The 22,722-nt window shown below is 42.4% G+C and overlaps 1 protein-coding gene, 1 long non-coding RNA gene and 1 other non-coding gene across 9 annotated transcripts in view; 2 read left to right on the plus strand and 1 right to left on the minus strand.

Annotated features, from left to right (window-relative positions):
- The first annotated feature begins 638 nt into the window (after positions 1–638).
- TRNAA-UGC (transfer RNA alanine (anticodon UGC)) lies at positions 639–710 on the plus strand. Its single transcript has one exon. It is a non-coding gene; the product is annotated as a tRNA-Ala (tRNA).
- A 3,186-nt stretch (positions 711–3,896) lies between these two features.
- Positions 3,897–22,722, plus strand: part of LOC111252810 (uncharacterized) — a 24,638-nt gene continuing 5,812 nt past the window's right edge. Inside the window, exons 1-10 of one of the 7 annotated variants that reach the window (XM_086992423.1) lie at positions 3,897–4,052; positions 8,585–9,186; positions 10,343–10,507; positions 11,229–11,564; positions 11,774–11,963; positions 12,217–12,383; positions 12,996–13,122; positions 14,601–14,816; positions 17,550–17,885; positions 20,621–21,227. In XM_086992423.1, the coding sequence (XP_086848549.1) occupies positions 3,986–4,052; positions 8,585–9,186; positions 10,343–10,507; positions 11,229–11,564; positions 11,774–11,963; positions 12,217–12,383; positions 12,996–13,122; positions 14,601–14,816; positions 17,550–17,885; positions 20,621–21,227 (2,813 nt within the window). In that variant the 5' untranslated portion in view covers positions 3,897–3,985. Of the gene's footprint in view, positions 4,053–4,333; positions 4,827–8,584; positions 9,187–10,342; positions 10,508–11,228; positions 11,565–11,773; positions 11,964–12,216; positions 12,384–12,995; positions 13,123–14,575; positions 14,817–17,549; positions 17,886–20,620; positions 21,228–22,722 lie in introns of those variants that run through there. The other 6 variants (XM_086992421.1, XM_086992424.1, XM_086992422.1 and 3 more) reach the window with 6 other exon arrangements.
- On the minus strand, positions 12,316–22,165 carry LOC147755077 (uncharacterized). Its single transcript, XR_015329887.1, has 3 exons — positions 21,377–22,165; positions 12,970–13,111; positions 12,316–12,456 (listed from the first exon to the last, which is right to left on the minus strand). It is a non-coding gene; the product is annotated as an uncharacterized LOC147755077 (long non-coding RNA).

Here is a 22,722-nt window from a genome sequence, read left to right on the forward strand (position 1 = left end):
GAAAAATTGAAGTTTTTATAAGTTTTTTATCGCGAAATTCATTTGTTACAACTACGACTGGCGCTGTTATTGTTATTGCTAGATTAGAGCAGAGCACTGCGCTCGCCCTCTCCACTCGCAGCTGTGATTGGGGGCGGCCTAGAATAATCAACAACGGTGCGACACAAAAAAAATTGTAACGGCAAAATCTGTGCGTTTTTTTATCATTACGCAGCAGAAGTTTATGGACGGCAATTTTATCGTACATCTTCTTAAAGTCATATAGTAATACTGTGTGGCCTCTTGAAAACATGTCGGGATATTATGAAGTTGTTTGAGGCGTAACGTACATGAACGCTTGTTGTATACTATTATACGTACAACTGATGCAAGGTGCGAATGTCAGGAAGAGAGTTTCGGTATTTTTTTTTTGTTGCTGCTACTGCTGTCGCAACTATGACTACAATCATTTGTAATAAGCAGAAGTACCTCCAACAATACGAGAGAAGCAGTTTCTGCAATTGAGCTTGTTATCAGTTGGCAAGCTTGCTTCCTATATCCGGCTTTACTATTCGAATATAGAAATGAATATTGATTTGATACATTTTGCTACAATTTTAAATAAGCTAACAGATTTTGCCCGAATATGTGCAACTCAAGGGGATGTAGCTCAGTGGTAGAGCGTTCGCTTTGCATGTGAAAGGCCCCGGGTTCAATCCCCGGCATCTCCAGTATTTTGGACGAATGTTTCATTATACATTTTTATTTTATTTAGCTCTAAATCAATAAAACGCTATAAATTAGATAACTCCCATTATGATAAAATCTATATAATTACCTCTTGCATATATGTATATGCATATATATCTAATTCAGCAAAAAAGAAGACACACATATCTTCAGTCATATTGAAAAATAATATAATTTAGTATTGTTTAAAAAGAGGTCAAAGTTTTTTCTGCGTTCACCTACATTGGACAAATTTTTATGCGCAAAAATTATATAGATAAGTATGGGCTGAAAGCCCGAAATCAACGCAGTGCCTTGCTGCTTATGTGTACGTTTCGCGCTGATTGAAAGCCAAAATTTTACAGATTGTTCAAACAATAAATGTAATCCTCGATCGTATTCATATAGAAACTTCCATATTACCGTTCGATTTTAAAACTAGTTTGTGTTTTTTAAAGATAAATAAAGACACCAACTAAAATTTAGTTAGAGACTAGGTGCTTGAGCTTTTTGCCTAAGGATTCAGATTTTTGGGTACGACCGGTAAAAAGTCGAGCATCTGCCATTAGTAAGAACAGGCTCGGTATTCGGCTGTTTCAACAAACTAATATTTATTTCCCAGCATACATATAATTCAACATGATTTTCTAAAATACTGAAAACATACCTAGTACTTCAGTAATCATACATAGTCTGAAAATGCACCGTAAATAAGTGTCAAAATGTAGCGAAGCGAGATGAGTCAATTCAGAAGACTACCACGTAGACAAATACGTTTTATTTTCAAATGTTGCTGATTGCTTGAATAAGAGGTCTTATCTGCTTTGGATTTGTGATTTTAGGAATGATAGCAAATTTCTATGGATGGGTTTACATGTATATCCCTTCTACCGCCTCTTCTCTCTTGTGTAGAACCTGAGAAAGGGGTGCTTCAATCCGGGTTCGAGGTTTGTACAGTTGATACCTTGACAGTTTGTCAGTGTCGTGCAAGACCATAGACACCGCTCGCCGATGCAGTCTTGGAAAACTTTGTTGTCTTCTTGTTGTAGTCTCATTGTAGCGATATGCTTTTTTATATTTAGATACATAAAGAATGTTTGTTCTTTTTACTTACGCAGACATCGATGGCCGGCGCATTCACCAGTATATAAATGATGCAGGTCATTTAAGACGACGAAATAAAGGCACTTGCTTGAAAAAAATACTTCGTGTAAACTAATGTGTTTTATATTTAATTGAGCTAATATTATCCTTAATGTGGGCTGGGGCATCAAAAGTCCATCTAATCCAACTATTTCAGTGAAATCAAATTCTAATGAAAATGAAAAGAGTCGTAATGAAATGCAGCGCGCTTAGAAATTTGTGAGGCATAATGATGATAACCAAATAAGTTTACCCAATGCAATTCAAAGAAAACGTGAGCAGCTCTCTCGAATATGGCTGCGATAGATAAAACAAACAGATGAGTCGAAAAGGTTTAAGTGGCTCTTGGGGTTCCATATTCCAGGTGAAGCGAAATTTCTTGACCATTCAAAACTTTTTTGACAGATATATATATATATATATATATGTATATATATATATATATATGTATATAGAACGGGATGTAATCACTTAGTACTCCGTAGTATATTAACATTATCACTTTCGTGCCATGAACTCTACTATATGCGATGTTTATGCGAGTCGTTTATTTACAATGGGAATTAGCTTCAGAACAAGCCTACCAGAATACTGCATTATGCTGCTGTTTGTTAGCGTTTCTCAAGGGTAATTGCTGCTAATTGTGGATGGTGGAACGTGGTAAAGTAGAAAAGAATAAGATTTAATTAAGGAGAGTATTGCGCTTAGTAAAGCCAGAGATCGAATTTTGACATCCGACTTGCTTGGTAGTAATATGGCTCACATGGCGGCAAAAGCATCGTTGCTGGATATTGATGACAATCCGTAGATTTTTATTACCCCTGTTCACAGTAAGTCACAGTTTGTTGTTTGCAATAAGCTTAATGATGGCATTGCTCGACAAAGACTTGTTTCCTAAAACTTTTGGACCATATTTCATACGTGTATCGCTAACTGTATGCGCGACATTACGCACCAGCTCAAAACTAGATTACCTTCAGTCTAGTAGCAAATATGCTTTAAAGTTTTTTGTTCGCGTAATTTGTATGTTATTTTTAAGATATAACGAATAGCTTAAGTCAAAACAGGCAACATTTTATACAACAGTCTAAGAACTGTTTCCAACAAATACCGCTTCTCTATGATGAAATATTTTCGTGAAACGGAGTACGAACAAAGTATCGGGTATATTGTGCTAGGCCCCTTAGCTCGAGCTTGCAGCTTCCTTGGGAGTAACATATCCCAATCCCGTACAGCAGACGGGCAGGGAGTTTTGGCCCGGGTACCCCTTATAAAAGGTGATTCCAGAGACTATCCCCAATGTGGCTCGGGAGCTGCCGGGGATAGTCCCTGGTAATTTGCTGCTGCTACTACTGCCGTCACTAGCAAACCCTAGCTGCTGCTGCTGCTGCTGCTGCTGCAGCCGTTACTGCCAGCGATGCTCCTTCTTTTTCAGCTGCTGTGGCTTTAGCTTACTTCTATACGCGTTTCCTGCTGCCGCTGCCGCCGCTGCTCTGCTGCTATAGCGGTAACGGCAATGGCGGCCCTAGCGGCGTCTATAGGGAGTTTCCCCTCCCTCTCTTCCGAGGGGTTAGTCATCCCAAGCCCGACGTCCCTGGTCCTCCCTGGACTGGGCTGGGACAGCTGCTGGCTGTTGGCTGCTGCAGGCTGTTGGAGGATGGCTGCTGAGAAGGCCAGCTAAGGTTGACGGGGCACCCAGCTCCCCCTCTCTCGGCCTCCTTATAATTGGCGTCCCCTTCGCTCCCCCTCAACCCTCCCACTGACAGCATAACTCGCCACTACCCCCAAACATAAGTCGCCAACCTGTACATTCGCAAACCAGTTTTATTCATTTTGTGTTACATTTTACTATTTACGACCATTGGTGCTGTATTATCCTTAAGAGTTATTACTTGCGAAATCGTTTTTGTTGAAAAATTATATATTTTTTTTATTTTCTAGAATAATAGGCTCGCTGCGAAGATTTAGGATTCGCGCCAAATCATTATTCAAAAAAGCCCGCGTAGCGGGCTAGATGACGCAGACAACCCGCCGCCACTGGCGAGTTTCCCGCCATAGTGAGCTGTCCGGGGGTGCGGGCTTGGCTGGGGGAGCGGTGGACTCGGAGTGTGGGGGTCGAGTGAGTAGGGCTACGATGGGCTCCACGGAAGATCAGCTCGTGAGTACGTCCGCCTTCGTTATGGCGCCGTCGGCCTTTCCAGGTAGGTGTCGTTAGTGAATACGCAACGCGCGCGACGCGTCGCTTGTTGTTTGGGCGGCTACCGGCGCGAATAGGGGCTTCCCCTCGAAGGGGTGCCCCCCTAGGCCTAGCGCCCCTGAGTGCTATGCTACCAGCAGTGTACAGCCGGTTGCTCAGCTATAGTCATATAGCCCTATGAGTGTTTTGCTTTCGCTATACTTAGCAGTATTCCCGTTTACATTTTGACCGTTATCGACGTTCTCCGGCCTCATTCGATGTCGGCTAGCCTAGTCAGCTGATGGCGAAGTTCAGTCGACCACAGTCGGGCAGCTGAGACGACAACGGGTCGGGGTTTTGTGGGGACTCTGCGTGGGGTGTGACCCAGTCGGGGTCGGCTTCGGGGGTCGCCCCCGAGTTACATCGAGGGAACCGGCTGGTACCCCGCATTCGCCGCCCCTGCATAGCCATGCGGGCTCGATGCCGACCGGCGGAGACTTACGTGTGCTTGCAAGATGCTTGCAAGCCGAGCAACGCACGGCTTGATGGCAGTTGCGATGAACATCATCTGACAGCCATGGCAAACCGCCACCCGTGTTGCCTGCCTATCTACCTGCCCAGCGTAATGGTTGCCTTGGAGGGAAGGTGGCGTCGGGTGGAGCCGTACCACCCTGGCAAGTAACGCTTACCAGCTTTACAGTTTAGACACTGGCTGACTAACATGCTAGTTTCACCCTGACCAGACGTCTTGAAGTCGTTTCCCGTTTAACGGCAGCCGCTCGAATGGCCGGTTCGAAAGGTCTCTATGAAATACTGGCTATATTGTTTTAGTAGATACTAAATATAGGTAGCTGTATGTATATACTTGGTGCGACTAAGAACTCATTTTAAAGCTATCCTGTCATCTGCTCCATGAAAAAACACAATTTCTACATGATATATGAGCGGCCGAGGAACAGTGCAGCGATCTTCATGTAATCCCGCCATTGATAGATAATTTCCACATCAGGCTTGTACTAAAAAATGACTGACTGTGTATGTGTCCATTCATTTTTTCTTCGTTACGTTTTTTCCAGCGATTCGTTTAATGCTAAACGTTGTTTGTACATGTTACCCCAAGCGTTGTTTCACACACTCTGTGTCGTATATGTATACCTGTGTGTGTATATGATTTATACGTATTCAGTCTGATTTCCGACTTTCTTTCCTTTGCAAAATCTTAAACAACAAACGTATCCGTTTTAGTATAGCTCAGGTTTCTAGCGAATTGGTATAGATTTAATAAGATAGAAAAAGCCCTACGATGCTTGAATCTCTGTATGATGTCGAAATTTCTGCAGTAATCCAGCGAGTCGGCTAATCAAACAGGCAGAAATTGGTCATTTAATTTTACGTATGTGATATATAGTAAACATTTTATGCCGGCGCGCAATATTCATCTAGATCAATGCATTTCAGTTTATATTTGTAGTAATTTGATCTTGATCACGAAATAATGAGCATTAGTTAAAAATACTTATAATCATTTTGGATGACAGTTGTATAAATAGCCAGACATTCTCATTGCACTTAAAGATATAATAATTTAATTTAAAATAAGCAGGAGGAGCCTGTTTAAATTGGGCCGATATATTGTGTTGCCGTAATATACTGACCGTTTTTAAGCCAAAATTAAACAATTGTTCTACCACATAAAATAATATTACTAAACTAAGTATGTGCCATTTTAATCAATGACCTTCTGCGATTTTTCTGATGGTACCATAATCCCATCACTAAAAAGCTTTTATGATTTTATGATAAAAAACTATTATGATTTTTGCATCCTTCTTTTGAAACTAAATTAACACTATTTAGGGACTTCTGTAAAGACCAGTACAGATGATAATTTAGTGATGCAGAATCCAGGTCTAGTCTGCGCTATACGGTGAACGTAATGAAACTACCATTCAAGTTCTCTCTATGTTTGCAAGGTAGATAGAGGTATATGTAGTTTGGAATTGTCATGGTGGAAGACTAGGTCTTTTCTGTTTACTAGCTTCGGTCAAATCGATGACCAGTTAATTGTTGACAGCAAAAATACGAATCAATCGTTTTGCCAGGTGACAACAGCTCATAATGCTCGATTTGTTTCCAATTTTACTAAACGTAAATTATCACCTTCTTTCGCTTCAGTCTAGGCTTTATAACAGATCGTAAAGTACATAACTTTTTATTTTTTATTTACATATTATTGTTGTGTGTAACCTGTTTTTTTATTACCTGTGATCAACCGCTTTAGAAATAATTCAACTTCGTAGCGCTGAGTTTCGAAAATAGAAACACGATCAAGTAAATTCTTTCGCACCAATCCATGCGACCGAACCTTCCTTTTGTAGCCAGCTTCCTTAGAGTGATTTAAAGCTATTCAGTGATGAATGCCTAGCTCGTTGGTAATGTCAGCCATCGATCCTGTTCAACCGTCGTAATAACTTTAGTAGTTTTTTTCGTAATGTGTCGACCACTACGAAGAGCACCTCCCATTTCTAAATTTGTGAAACGAGAATGACAGTACTAGTTTTAGGCCATTTCTTTCAATAATACGCCTGAACCATAAACACCGTACATTCTTTATGGGCCTGAGTAGGGTTTGTGCCTTTATCGTAATAAAATTACAAAATATAGCGAATTTCAGCAGAAATTTCACTCTATCTTAAGTATGATCAAAGGCATGCCACCATTTGTTAAACGTCAGTTTTCTAATGACAGCGACTGGATGTGACCCATAATATCTCGGATATGCAACTTCAAAGCCATTTACCTAGAGAAACGGGCAGTACTTTTCGACAATCCAATATAAACTGATATAGTTAGGTTTTATCTTTAAAAACTGCAAGATAGCGGAGTGGCCTGCCAAACCACTGAAGAGAAGCTTCTCACGATAGGGTTGATTTATAGTATCATAGTGTTGGATATTTAAATACGAGCTTTAGTTAACATATTGGGGTTAAAACAAATTCGCTACTCTAGCTTATTTAAATATCTTAATTTTATCATTTATTTGAATTATGTACTTTGGTTTGTTTTTGCGTGTATTTCCATTTTTCACCAAATAGAAAATTTTTGATGGATCCCTCTTTGTGAGTTGAACGAAATCAATTTTTGATTTGAAAAAAATTGAGGTTCACCATATTTTAAACAAGGTTTTAGTTGTCGCACATTCATTACACTATTCCAGAGGTCGAATCCAATGGCATTGACTGAATGCGCGCATACAAGTATCTAAGCAAAAAACTATACATAGCACTGTATAGTGGTGCTAAAAGCTGCTGAAGTTATAATAATGTTTTTATCAGAACTGGCACTCGCAGTAGAAAATGGTCAACAATAAATTTCTTGTTCGCGGATGAACTAACTTTACCGGAGCTGCGATGTACAGGTCTCTAGGCTTTCAATAATACGCCTTCTTGGACTATACATTTTTTGCGGTGCCAAATGTCTTAAAATATAGGCGTTCTTTTATCATTTGATCGGTCAAACAAAGTTTTGGTATTCTGTCGTACTATGACACTTTAAAAAATGTAAGATTTATGGTTGCAAACGTAGTTTTCGAATAAAGAGGCTTCAATGACGCGTTTGTTTAGCGTTATTGTAGGCGGCATTCATACACTGACTAACCCGAAGTGACTCTTATTAGTAATAGATCGATATTTAAAAAAAAAAAAAGGAATATCTGTGGTAGAAGTACCGGACAAATAGACTACTTGATTAGTAGTAATTATAATAACATCTTTCTTCTTTTGACTGCTTTCCGTTTCACAAACAGCTAACCACTAACCCCGTGAGGTGTCAATCTGTAAGTCAAAAGCAACGCTTAATAAGTCTTGCATATGTTATGTGTACCTATGTTATGCAAAAGCAATGAATTCGTGCTTTGTCTGAGCTTCGCGCATACAAAATACTGAATTAGAGTTTTACTTTCTTTTCATTTCTATTTGCTTCTGCTCCATGAAAATGTCTAAGATTCTCACGCCATACTTTAATTTTTTATGCGGACTATGGTTTGATTACCACATTTTTGCTTTAAGCGATTGTTCTTTGCACGTTGGTTTTATAACACTTGTGTATGTCGGCACCCATACTATATTGACTGTACATACTCATATGTACTATATAGACTGGAACGTTTATTTTGACTATATATTGATTTTATCGATGATATCTAGCATGCAAATATGAATCATAACCAGCCAAACTTACTAATGAAGTTGACCCTAAATTCAACTACTATAAATAGCATGTACGCTTGCTGTCGATAGGATGCAAAAACAATATTGTGCGGAAAACATGTCAATAATATTACGTACATTAGAATGTATTGTTTTCTCACTTGTTTATTGTTTAGTTTTTTTATTTTTTTATGAAGTAAAATGGAAAAATTAGTATACGTTAGCTGACATGAGGTTTGACTATGTTTCCTTATTACGAGTCACTAGCATGATGATTCCCTGGTTTCTCGATTATTGTCATTTAGTTCGCTGAACTGATCGTAGTTGCTTGCGTATCCTGACTGCGCAGGCCTGGACGTCGCCGGGCGCGCAGGGGAGCTCATCGAAGGTACATCTACCTTGGGCGTCGGGCCTTTCGGCCATTTGCCCGGCACCCTGCAGCAGTTACAACAGCTACAACCAAACCAGCTGTTCCAGCTTATCCGGCAAGAGGCCGCCAACAGCACTCCAAAAGATCAATCAGTTGCGCATCTGCAATCGTCCCAGCAGCGTTCTCAACGACACGACCCCAGCGACCAGCTCAACGGCAAAGAGAACCAAAGGCCAGGCGGTGCAGCTGGTCCAACTGCAGTTATCCCTAGTGTTGGCCTCGCCAGTTGTAGTGCTGGAGGTGGAGGGGCGCTTCTTGCGCACCTCGCAGAAAGCCAATCAAGACAGCAACAGAAGGAGCTGTCCTTTGGGGGCCTGCCAAACCTTCAGGGCCTTCAGGGCCGGCACAACGCTTATGAAGCCGATGACTCGGAGCCCGAGGAAATCACTTCGGACCTCCACGATCGGCAGGGACCGCAAACACCGTCCGGGCATCTGCACGGCCTATTCCAAACTTCTCCGCCGGCCGCGACTGGGCAGCATCTTTCCCACGCACACGTGGAGCTGCCACCGTTTGGAAAGGTAATAGCTACTTAGGTATTATATCTGTCTTTGATGCAGGCAGGGACATGTAAATTTGGATTTTTGCGAATGAGTTGTTTATAAATTTGTATCTTAATAAAAACAGATCTTTTAATTAAATCCTTTATATGTTCTAGAATTGTTAATCCTGGAGATCATAATTTTTCAATAAAACCACCATTCGTCACGATGACAGCCTCAATTTGGGACCAAAACCAGTTGCAAGACATTTTCAGTACATTTTCTATTATCCGCAGATAACTTCTTAATAGTGACCGAGTACCAATCCACGTTTAAAATTGACAAAGTATCGCTCAAATACGTTATCTATGAAAAATTTCAGCAGAATTTAATCTTACGGCAATAGGAGGTAAATGAGCCATGAAAAATGCAAAGAGTATAAATGACAAAAAAAATTCAGAAAATGCAAAAAAAAGGGTAAAATTCGCAAGAAGGCTAACTATTAAAGTTTATATATGAATAACTTAATTAGCAATACATCTAAAACGGCCGTTAATTTCTTAAAAAAAAGTTCTAGTGTACCAAAAATACTTTTCAAGTCACTTTGATAAGTTTTGAGCTCTTTAAATTTAAACCCGATTTATGAAATTTTGGCTCGCCTCGTGGAAATCACGTAATCAACTATCCTTTATTCTAAACAGGGCTAACAATAAAATTCACATCTTTGGAAGAGATTTTTTGTTCACTCTAATTTATAGCTTTCTGGTTTTGTGCTGAGTTGAGGATAAGAAATGTATTTATTTACTTTTTTAATTAACTTAGTTTCTAATCTAAACAGCGGCCTAAGCATCAGCAAATACGGAACTAATTCTTGATGGATATAATGAAGTATTAATTAATAAATGGTTAGTTTGCTTTAAAGATCTATCAATACACTATGTTTGGCTCATTAGCACTTGACACAAGCTGTCGAGATTGGCCTAACAAGAAACCAGGTAAATTCTGCTAAATGTAAAGCCGTCTTAGAAAAGAGCGTTTTAAAAGGCGCCCCACAGTTAATCAAAGTAATTCAGCTTTTTTGCAACTTGCAGCGGTCTATAGATAAGTCTGTATGAAGCGTTCATCTGTCTGTCACTTGCATATAGTAGATATAGTTTATAGGCTTAACTAATGCATCTTTTCCGACTGTGCGCAGACATCGGTCATCCGTGAGACGAGACAAGCAAGCAGTAGTGATCAGCTTGTGAATAGCTGTGGCCCAATAGTAATTTCGTCCTCTGGGAGCTCACCCCTAAAACAACAACCTCTAGGCCTTCTTAACGTAAACGGTCCTTTACTTCGACTCCCGTCATTGAAGCAGGTAAGCCCTCATAAACACACAAGAGTTCAATATACGAATCAATAGTCCACGAAAGTACTTTGAATATATCCTAATGTGGTCCATTCCACATAGCACTGCCTCACAATATAAAGAATTAAATAGCTAAGTTTATCAACATAAACTGTGTAGAATTGATGCATTTATTTTTGCTTTTACAAAACTAACAAACGTTTCTTATTCTTTTTTTATTTATCTATTATTCGTTATTATTATTATTTGTTTTCTACTTACGTGTTCTTCAATTTTGAGGTAATAACATGTAATATAATCAACTTATCACACGAATCTTCTAAAACGAGATAACCTTTTTAGGGTACGATGTCCAATACCGAGACCAAGGTTCAATTATCTTCAAACTCTAAAGTTGAATACTGGATGTCAATGTATATTTAAAGATATCTTTTAGATTAACTAATCATCTAAGGTAGTTTTTCCGGTAATTATTTTCGAAGAGAATTTCGTATCCGGAGACGACTGGAGTAGAGGAGGTGACGTGTGCCTGACAGCAAACCGAGTTAGATTTAAGGACTTCCATACTTTCGAAAAGTATTTAACCACTTAGATTGATCTTTATTGCTTAAAAGCTGTATCTATAAATACTAGCATAATCATTGTAACGCCAAGCGTGAGCTGAAATTATATTCTCTGATGCTAAAGTCATATCCTTGTGGTTTGTTGTGCAATGCTGAACGTGCGACAGGAGGATACCGGTGATCACCAAGACGAGAATCGGCCTTTAAGTGGATTTCTACCGACGTTTAATTTCCCGTCAAGTCACGGGCTAAGTATACATCCGATTAATCCAGTCAATTCTGGGGGAAGCAACTCAAACTTGATTGCCTTAGCGGCCTCTTCACTGGAAAGCAGCTCCTCCTTAACGTCAGGCGGACAGGCCAACTCCAACGGTCTGCAAGCTCAAAACAACAACAACAACCATTTCACGCCGAGCACTGCTCCGTCACCTTTACATTTTTCTACAGCACACTCACCGCACTCGCAGGCGTCTGTAATTATGGACCCGCAGCACCTATATCAGGTTAGTCCATGTTCGGCTTAAATTAGCATCGACGTGAATTTGAACATCGAAACCCATGTGCAAAAAGTAATTTATAGAGATTACGGAAAAATTATGTTAAAACGGCTGCATAACTTCAAACGTATGGTAATAACAATAGGAAGTTAAACGTTAGTTTGATATCAATGAGTCTTGACAAATCTTTTCCATGGTCGTTGTTTTCGGCGTAGTTGCAAGCCGCTCAACAGGTGGCGGCAGCACAGCAGCTCGTGTCGTTGGGTCAGGCGGCAGCAGCCGCTCATGGCGGGCAACCGCCGCCGGTATCAGGTCTTCAACTCCTCAATTATGCTAACCAAAACAATTCCAACAACAACTCGTCTAACAATGGCAGTAGCGAACATAACCTTGCCGTGGCTTTAGGTGAGTAGATCGAATCTAGCCTTCGAACAGACTCTGGATTAACAAGAACGTACTATGCAGAAATTCTACAAAATATATCGGTGGAGCTCTCTTACAGACTTCCATTGGACCAAGCCCTTTTTACGAGGGCGCTTCATTAATTTGTTAGTCATGTTTCATTATTGTTCCTTTTGTCACTGTCTTTACCAACAGAGCAGTCTATTAATCCCTTCAATTTATTATATCTGTTGTACGCTATGTTAATGGCGACCAGGTGTTTCAGGCTACGCAGGTGTCGGCGGCGTGGCAGCCACGCAGAACGCGGGTTCTGCCACACCAGAAAAACCGTGGCCATGCCCGTCGTGCAAGATTCCGTTCGCATCCGCAATTGAGCTGCAGGCTCATCTTACCACGCACACGCAGAAACCGGGCCAGGTAAAGGTGGTGGTCCTTTTGTCTTAACTTTTCGACACTTTCGACCTCTACTTGCGTTTTCGCAAAGGCCATGTTTATGCTAAAAGGAACAAACAATCAATAGAACTGGCGTAATCCACATGGTCTTTGTAACCTATGCCAATGCAGAAAATAATGACAAAAAAAAATATACACTTCTTCGAGATTCAGCACTCTACAGCTTGTCTAAATTTACCCGCAAATTAATCGGACAAATTCATTCGTTGATGTCACGTAAAATTACGACTAGATTATTCAACAGTCAAAATATTTTTGCTTGAAAAGTGTCTGCATAACAAACAGGATTAATATTAAGAATGTATCTTAAGCTTATATTCAAATTGTTGTAAGCTACCGTTTGAAAAACGTTTTTCTAAGTATTGAAGTAGATCTTTATCTTTACTAATCTGCTTTAAAGTAAAAGCTGCTTCCTATGCAAATTGTGGACTTGTTTGCTACTAGACATTTTTTAAAAGGCCAGTACGTATATTACGCACTTCAAGCTAGCGTTTGTCGTGAGCTTGTGAACTCAAAAGCCAATTAGATCTATATTTATTAGATATTGTTCACTGACCGGTGTTCAAACGTTATTGTTTTTAGGTCGAAGGGCGCAACATTCCATGTGAAGTGTGCGGAAAGTTGTTTGCTACCCAAGACCGAATGAAGGCTCATATGCGTTCAGCTCACCAAGCCGACAAGAACTGCTCGTGCAGCATCTGTGGATCAGGTATAACATACTTTTTAAAGGATTTGCTATTAATCATTTTTATAATATTGCGGCTACTCAATTAATGCATGCGAACTAAATTGGACAATATTGATTACGTTAGTTTAAGTAAAGATACTTTGTTTGTGTTTCACGTTTTCCTGAGTGCTTCATAACGTCCTCGAGTCTATTGTATAGCAACTACTGCACAGACACAACAGTGGACGCTCCCGATATTCAAATGATACCTAATATTTTGCATATGCCCTTAAAAAGTTGAAAAGTTTACATGCGATGACCAAGGCATAAGCTCTAGTCAAAGAGCACCGTATACGTATGGACCTACATACTTTACTCTTGGTTGCTTTTGGGAGTTTTCTATTTAAGGATTCAGAAAAAAATAAGTTAAACTTTTTGCAAAAACAAAGAACAGATCAGGATGCTGATGTGTCTCCCGTGTGTCAGCAGATACAGTAAGATGTGCGGGTGTGTCTGTGTGAAGGGGCGTGTCTGTCGACTCCAAGAAGTTAAATGGAGCAGGACCCAACCGTTTATTAAACATGTCTAAAGCAATCTCTCTCTGTCTGTCTCTCACTTTGTCTTCTTTTTCTGTGTGATCCTCCTCTACGGCCCCTTCTTTTCCCATTCCTTTTCTATTCTAACCAATTCGTTTACCAACAATGCAATTCCTAACGGCGTTCGGTAACATTTGTGGATATTTTGATGTAATATTTTTGTTCTTCCGACGATTCAAAACATCATTTATTATGTGTTATCCCACTTATTTTTGGCCCATGCCTTATACACATCTTATCATTGAAATGATTTCGACGTTATTCATTATTCCTTTTGCTTCGCGTACCTCTTCTGCTTACCACAAACAACAACCGCATTGGTCTATCCCCTAACCTGACTACCAAATTGACTTTAATAACACCTTGGTACCCAACTCTACCCCCCGATATCATCATTGGGCCATATTTCCTGTTACTGAACGCTGCCAATCAAATTTTCGGGCTTATTTCCGTATATGTATAATTAACAATCTACATGTAAATAATTGACTTTGCGCATTGATATGTGTTCGACAAAACCCTTGTTTATGCGTCGATACGACAATGGGTGGTTGTCTGGTTATACGTTCTTCTACCTTTCTAATCTGCTCTAAACTTTGACATGTTATTCGGCTGACGGGTTTCTGCCACTGTATAATTTGCTGACTCAATGTCCTGGCTCATTCGTCTTTGACGGTGTCTTGGATTGGTTATTCCGTTGCGGGACAACCTTGAACCTCGTTGGCTAATTTGTTGGGCTTTTCGCACTGGTACATCATTGGCTCCCTTTGCCCCCAACCTCGTCCCCTCATTCGGTTGTTGACTGCTGTTGTTGTCTGATTGGTTACTGCTGTCTGGCGACAACTTTCTGTCTGATTGTCCGGCTGTCTGTTTGGTGCCTGGTTTCATTCCCACCCACGGGCGGCGTATGCCCCCAATCCGCAGGATTCAGCTACCGCTGCAAGCTCCTGGACCACATGAGATCCCACAGCGGTGAGCGGCCGTTTCACTGCGACGTTTGTGGACGAGGCTTTTCGCAGAAGAACCACCTCACGCGGCACATGATGATCCACACCGGGGAACGGCCGTTTGCTTGCGAGTTTTGCGGCAGAGGCTTCTACAGGAAGGATAAACTCACTAGACACAGGCGCACACATACTGGTAAGTTTGTTTTTACACCTGCTTTTGAAAAACAAAAAGTGCACCCCGTTCGGCGCACAAATAGCGACTCGACTGAAAACGATCTCATTAGAAAACAGAGCTCGTACCAATTCTATGCCCCGAAAACCATGTGTCCAACTATCCACGACCAGCATTTGAATAGATCAACCAGCAACATTCCTTAACCAATTGCCTCTTTTCCTGTGCTCTCAGAGGCGCAATTATCGTCGGAGTTTTTTTTTATGTACACTTCTACAAATATGATTGTCCACCAGAATGTCGACCATTCAGTCTTTTTTCTATCTTGGCTTACTTTATGAGTCGTAAAGGTCATAATGAAGAGTTACCCTTCACCCGATAACTATGTCTGTACCCAGATCGGTTCTTTTATCGTTAATCTTCTTTGCATCGCATGCGCTTATGTAATCTTATAAATTTCTTCGTAGTTCAGATCGAATCGCATAGAAATTTATTTGAGATGTATGTCAATTCTGTATGGTTTCTTGTTTAACATTGCATGGCGGTTGACGTGCTTGACGAATGTAGCGCTTTATACATGCCTATCGAATTTTCCTGATAAAAAAGGGGCGTCTCCATTAGCAATGGATGGTGGCTATGGCTGCATTCCTATTCGCCCTAGTAACTCCCTATCCCGAATTATCAACGTACTACAGAATCTAGGCCTTCAAGGGCAAGGGCGCTGCCGGCAAACCATGCAAGCGTAAGATGATGTTACATTCCTTTACGTGCACGGAACTTGTAAAGGTCAACAACGTTGGGCGTAACACGTTCTACTCCGGTTGCTAGGTTGCAACAGCTGACTGACTGATGACGCTTGGTTGATTGTGACTTCGCGAATGTCACAGGGGGACCGACGCAGAGTCTCTTAAGAACACTTTTTTATGACAGGAGGTTCAGACGGTCGACAGAAGAAAGCAATATTATAGTAGAAACTTTTTATTCATTGCTGTTGAACGAGGCTTGTTTGAACAGCAATAGTGACAACAAAATGCCGAGTTATCTAACTACAGCTGTAAGAGATGACGAGTTCGAATAGTGGCAAGAATCAGTTGAAGTTGTTATGTACTGTATCAATTGTATTCCTTAAATTTGCTTAATGCCCGGCCTACATTACATAATATATATACAGCCGCCTTCTGGCGTTCGCAATTCGTGTTGTTCTCCTCGTCTTCGTCTTCTTGTTGTTACTGTCGATTCTCGTCGCGGTCGTCGTCATCGTCGTCGTCGTCGTCGTCGTTGTTGTTGTTGTTGTTGCCGTTGTTACCGCTGCTATTTTTGCTGCCATACTCGTTGCTACTACAATGCTATAGTGTTACGAGATCTGTAACGTAACGTGGTGAAAATGAAGCCTCAACGAGAGTACACCCAGTTCGCTGGTTGGCTGCTTGCTTGTAGAGAGCTCCAGTCGGGGGTAACGGAGATGTGCGCCTGGGTAAGCGAGTGCCGCAAGCTCATCAATCAGTCACCATCCGTTGCAACGATGCTGGTGATACTACTTCTGCTGCTGCTCATCAGCTGCTGGTTTGCTACTCTGCTCAAGGGGTAGAAAAAGGGACGGCGGGGGGCAGGAGCGGGTGCCCTGGGAGATGACATCCGCTATTTAGAAGAATCACAGAAAGACAGCTTCGCCATTCGCTGAAGATAAACAAGAACAGTGTGGAATCGCGGTCGCTGACAAAATTGGGATAAGAAGCGAATTTAGGCAGAAAATATTTATAAGCAAAGGAGCGGTGTATAGTGTCACTTCCACTTTTATTGGGCGTCGAAAATCCTTAATCAAATACGCCTAAGTCGCTAACATCAGTTGCCTGATTATCGTCCCTTAGTTCATCTTTGTAAACGATGTTGGTGCCGAAATTAAGCGAATCGACTACCAAACACACCGGTCTGTAGTTGGCTAAAAGAGGCGGACTGAAATTTTTTCGCGGAGCAAAACGACCCCGCCATTTACGTAAGGCAATCAGTAACTGTTAGCAAAACCTTTTGCCATTCCTCGCCTGCATCGGTCCTCCTGGTTCATTGTCGTGTTCAGACTCTACGTCCTCAGGCCTTGCAATGTTCATCCGAGACGAATTCAACTTCAACTTGATCAGAGTGATGCCGTGGTCTGGCAGCGCCCTTTCCTTTCAGCTCGTTGTACGTTACACACGAATGGTCACACTATTTCCATCCTGATCTCTGGGATGTTTTTGAATCTGTTCTACACATAACTGGTGGAAGATAGTTGCAATGAGGCAGGGCTAAGGAATAATACAAGAAAAAGTACCTTGCCTGTCCGTGCGCTCTCCAATCGCCCGGTGAACCAATGGTCTTTAAGGCGCTGTGTTGCCGCTGTTTGAACCCGCAGCTCCCTTGATGCGAATGAAAACAGAGCCTATCTTATGTGTTTCGATTGTATGAGTCTTTTGTTAAGAAGGAAGAAGTAGACATTTAAGCAAGCGGCAGAAGCTATAGAGTAGCCTGGAAGGCAGAAAAAGAGAGCGAAGGAGCGAAAGAGAGTAGCAACTGGTGGTCAGATACGGCATTCGGTACTTACGGCCAACTGGTCACTGACAAAGACAAAAAAGAAAGTGCAAGTACAAATGGAGGCGGGTTTTCACTGTAGTAACTGATTATCTGACTCGTGTGTTTGGGATCTCTGTTTGCTGTGACGCTGTGGGCACTGGTTGTACTCCTGCTCCAACAACTACGACAACAACTCGATCACTACAGGCTGGCCTCCGGGCGAGGCACCGAAGGCGACGAACGGCGAGCAAGTTGGCATGGCGCTGGCTCTGATGAACCAGTCGGTTCAGCCGAGCAGCGGCAGCGGCGGCGCGAGCGGCCAGCAGGGCGGGGGCGGCGGGGGCGGCGGCCGCGGTGGGCGGCGAGCCACCATCAACCCCGTCACGTGCCACTGCGAAATCTGCGGCCGCGGGTTCACCGAGCGGGCGCATCTCGCGCGGCATCACATGATCCATACGGGCGAGACTCCCTTCATCTGCCCCGTCTGCCAGAAGGGCTTCTACAGAAAGGACAAGCTCAACGGCCACATGCGCACGCACACTGGTATGTCCCCTCTGACGACCTACCTAGCTACGACCACCTGAGCAGCTACAACAACAACAACAACAATACAACTACCACTATGAGTCTGATCATGCTAATAACGATCAAAAACACCAAAAGTGATACCAGAAAAAGAGACAAACGACAAAACAACAACAAAAGGCAAAATCAAGCTCAGAGATACGCACGTACATAGACGTCCACGCACAAACACGCACTATACATGGAAGACGCACAATCAGTTTCCGACCTCCTGGGTGTCACAATAATTTAGGATATGATTGACCCCCGAGTCATGTAGATTGCAAGAACGCGACTTTAATGCTATTTCATTGTTACTTATAACAGTAACATTTAGATCGGGCTAACTGACTGCGCATAGTACCTATAGCTCGTTACTTAAATTATCAAAAAAATATATATTTAACGCTTTATACTGCTAAACTGCTAGCTATGGCTGGCTGTTGTTGTTTGCATGACGCTTTTGATTTCGTCTGAAAAGAGTATTGAAGGCCAAGTCTATATGCACTGCTCAGTGCTTGCTTACCTTCATCCGTATAGATAAACTTGCCAGTGCGTTTCTACATTTTAATATGTACTAAATGCACGCCTGGACTCATCATTGAACTGCTAGAAGTTCGTCAAAATAAGTATTGTCACATAATCAGCGGAACACGTAGCGAGCTTGGAACATGTCAAGTTAGCTTAATAAAAACTATGTAACAGAGTCAACGGTTTTCCGTAAAATGAGTTGAGCAGTACGATGAAAGCTTAGTATTTTTAAAGTCAAGTAACACGCCCAGAAGATTCATAAACACGTTTCTTCAAACATCAACATGTCGGCTATCTAACGCTACTACAACGGCACAAATACACAACACGTAAATGACAATGGTTAAAAGAGCATCATGACCTAGCTATTCACTAGTCAGTCGACAATAGGCAACGTTACATTCTTCTAGAAAAGGAAAGTGTTCCATGCGTCTCTTATATGCTCTCGCCTACGCCGTTCTTTTTTTAATTACTTTCAGTTTAACAAAGAAATGTCGACGTTGGTAAAAACACAAGCTGATACTCTCATATAAAATATTAAGCATACAAATTGATAAAGATAGCGATCGAGTAGAACTTCCTATTCTCTATATCTAAATGGATGAGTTTACCTTGCCGATGCTCTGAAGCACTTCGTGCAATGGATGACAATATGTGGTCGATAGATACCTTTACATAGAGTTACTATTATCGCTAGAACACAGAACTAGATTAAGTAAATATCATGAAGTGTAGACGAACTCTACAACACCTAGATCTCATGGTTGCTGATAATGACTGACAAGCACTGTTCACTGTTGGCTGTTGAAACCAGTTAAAGTACGAACCTGACATCTACTATTGTCCGATTTACGAAGTGGATAAAGTCATACGATTCACAGCAAGAGCGATCATGTCACAAGCATGTCACGATTGCAAATGTTCCCTCAGATCGTGTAAAAAAGGAAACAATGTCTTCTGGAAGTAGCGTGGAAAGAGAACGCTAGAGATAGCTGGAAAACAAGTGCGACTCGTGAAGCTTTTGCATCCGCTATACCTGCTTTTGTTGCTGTTGTTATTGTCGTGGTTGTTGTTTTTGTTGAGCTGCTGCAGGCTGCGTTGATTAGCTTCATCGATCGCTCAATATTTGGGATCGACACGTTTATGTATAGTAAATGCGATTTTGTGAGGAGAATCGACTGTAATATGGCAAGGGAGCATTCGAGGATCGTTGTATGTTACTTTTCTAGTTTTCTATTATTCCTCTCGCAGAAGTAAGCGTGGGTGCCGGTAGCTGCTTCGCCCACTATAGCAACAACAACAAACTGTAGCCGGTCTGGCCTCCCTCTCCTCTGCGTTTTATGGTAGCCTCGAGTGAGGCGTGTCGGAACAATAATAAGCGCGTCCACCGTACAAACAAAATCTAATCCAGCATATTTATATGTATATATATCCCGTGTCACCTGCGACCATTCCCTGTCGGACACAATATCCTGCCAACCCATGCCAAAATCTCTTTTTCCGTCACATGTCTTCCTCTGTCTTTTCATCATATGGCCTTTTCTACAACAATTACTATTTACCACTAATGCGTAGAATATAATCTACGAATGTATGTACATACCATATGCTTTATAGGTGCATACATTTGTATCTATTAGAATTAGCCGTCCCACGTCTAGTTCCACGGTGACATCTTGTGCACGCGTTCTTCAACTAAATTTTAACAGCTACGACTATTAATAACTCGACTTTCACCCAGCCCATCCATCCTTTTATTCATTCATTACCGTTGTTGTTGTTGTTGACCCGATCTGGCGTGCAGTGTGACGGGATTTAGATTCAGATCGATCGTTGATTGATTGGTTAGCTGATTAGTGGACTGATGATTAGCTCATGATCATTGGTATAATGCTAAATGCAGTTGATGGTGCTAAGCTTCACGATGATGGCTATAATAAAGGAACCGATGTTTCTTGAAACAGACAAAAAGAGATGGATTGATATACATATAGAGACAACATATATAAAATATGCTGATGAATGAATGAACGTGATTGTGGTAATGTTGGCGATGATGATAGTGGTGATGTTGCTGCTGGTGGATGTTGGTAATTGTGGACGTGGTGAACGGCGGCGCGGGGTATATGGCGGCAGAGTGGTTGCCTAGCGTTCGTTCTGTTCTCTGTCGTTCTCTGTTCTAGGAGAGAAGCCGTTCGTATGTTACGCGGATCCCAACTGTGGGATGGGCTTCCACAAAAAAGAGAAATTGGCCGATCACATGCTGACGGTGCATATGGGCGCGGCACTGCCCGCCGTGGCGGGAGCAGGGGGCGCGTCGCAGCCGCGCAAACCGCGCAAGCCCAGCCACCCGCAGCCGAGCCACGCGCAAGGGCAAGGCCAGGGGCAAGCGCAAGGGGGAGCTGGCGCTGCCACTGGTGCGCCCCAAGGTCAAGCGCAGGGCAGCGGTGCGGGCGGCGGTTCGGCCGCTTTTGGCGCAGGTACCGGTGATGCTGGTGCCGGCGGCGATCGTGGCGGGGCCCAAGGGGCGCAAGGTGGTGGCGGCGGCGGCGGCGGTGGTGCTGGCCAGGGCCAAGGCCAAGGTCAAGGCCAAGGTCAGGGCGGTGCTGGTCCTGGTCAAGGTCCGGGCCAAGGTCAACAGGGTGCCGGCCAACCCGGCCTGCCGCTGCAGTCTAACTGCCTCAAGTGCGGCCAGGCCTTCTCGGCTCCCAAATGGCTGCAGAAACACAAGTGCAGCTACGCAGCCGCGGCGGCGGCCGCCCTACTGCAGGCCGGAGCCCACAGCTTCCTGTACGCATCCCAGGCACCGGCCGACGTTGCCTAACGGTAGACTAGGACTAGACTAGGACTAGATGACAGACTATAGGTGATGACTACTAGAACTAGAACACTATTACCTACTTTCTACTACTACCAAGGCTCTACCAAACTCTACTTACTCGATTTCGGCTCCTCTACCCAATCAATGTCGAGCCAATTACAACAACAACAACAGCAACAACAACAACTCCTTCCACTTCTACATCTGCAATTGCAGCTACAAAGAACAACAATAACAACAACAACAACAACCACAAATTATAGATTGATAATTAGTAGGTGTAAGCTAGGACTAGATCTAGAGAGAGAAGCCTACCTAGACTAGCTTAGATCACTAGACGCGACTTGGTCACTAGCTGTCCTCGAAGACGATACATCAACACAGAGGATGACTGTCTGGCTGACTGAGTGACTGACTGGACGGCTGGATAGATGATCGTGCTGCTGGAACACACAGGTGCCTGAAGATACAACTCGTAGAAGAAGAACGACACGAATGAAAGAGCGAAAGAGAATGTGTGAATGTATCACAACAAATACAAAGTAAACGTGCGGCAAATGCTGGAGTCACACGACTGAACGTCAGAAGGAAAGAGAGAAGCACAGAGAGGGAGAAGGGAGCGAACACAGAAGACTTGAGAAGCGCACGCGGAACAGCTACTTGAATAGAGAAAGAACTAGTGCTTCTTATCGACTGTCTATCGTTGTGGATGTGATACGACGCTCGGTGGAGCAGCGGTGAGAGCCAACGGAGCGCTGCTTACGAAAGTGAAACAGCTAAAAGCAGCGGCAAAAGCGGAAAGCGAGTGACAGAGTGTGTGACGAGCGAGCGAATGTTGCTGCTGCTACTGCTGGTGGAGGGTCGCGCGAATGCGGAAAGACAGAGAAGGTGGGGCGCAGAAAAACGCCAAAAGAGAGCTCCTTCACAAGCAGTGTGTGAGTAGTGCTTGTCAGTTGTATGATCAGTGTCCATGTCAGTTTACTACAACTACTAAGTTAGAACCGTAATCATATAACACTTCTCTATAAAAAATTAATCATATTCAACTCTAAACCAATAGATTTAAAAGTACTGCCTTTTCTACTACAGTCCTAATATGTATAGGCCTGCGCTTACGAAACCTTCTAGTGACATCCAGTGAAGCAGGTAGGAAACGCATTTTAAAGAAATGCTGACACCAACATTTTTGAAAATATTAACACAGATAAAATGTGGTGTCTCAATCACTTTTGAAGACAAAAAAATCTTGCACAACATATATATATATATGAACGGAGAAAGCCGACGTGAACATAAATATACCCGTGAATAGGTAATACATGCACGACTCAAAAAAATATGGATGTATGTTTCTGAGTGAGTGGACGACCAAACGCACACAAACACAACGACAAGCATCTATACGTAATACCCCTAAATACGGAACAATCCACACGAGTTATATATATATATATATGTATATAT

Source organism: Varroa destructor, unplaced genomic scaffold (assembly GCF_002443255.2).
Source record: "Varroa destructor unplaced genomic scaffold, Vdes_3.0 BEIS01000006.1, whole genome shotgun sequence".
Lineage (NCBI taxonomy): Eukaryota > Metazoa > Arthropoda > Arachnida > Mesostigmata > Varroidae > Varroa > Varroa destructor.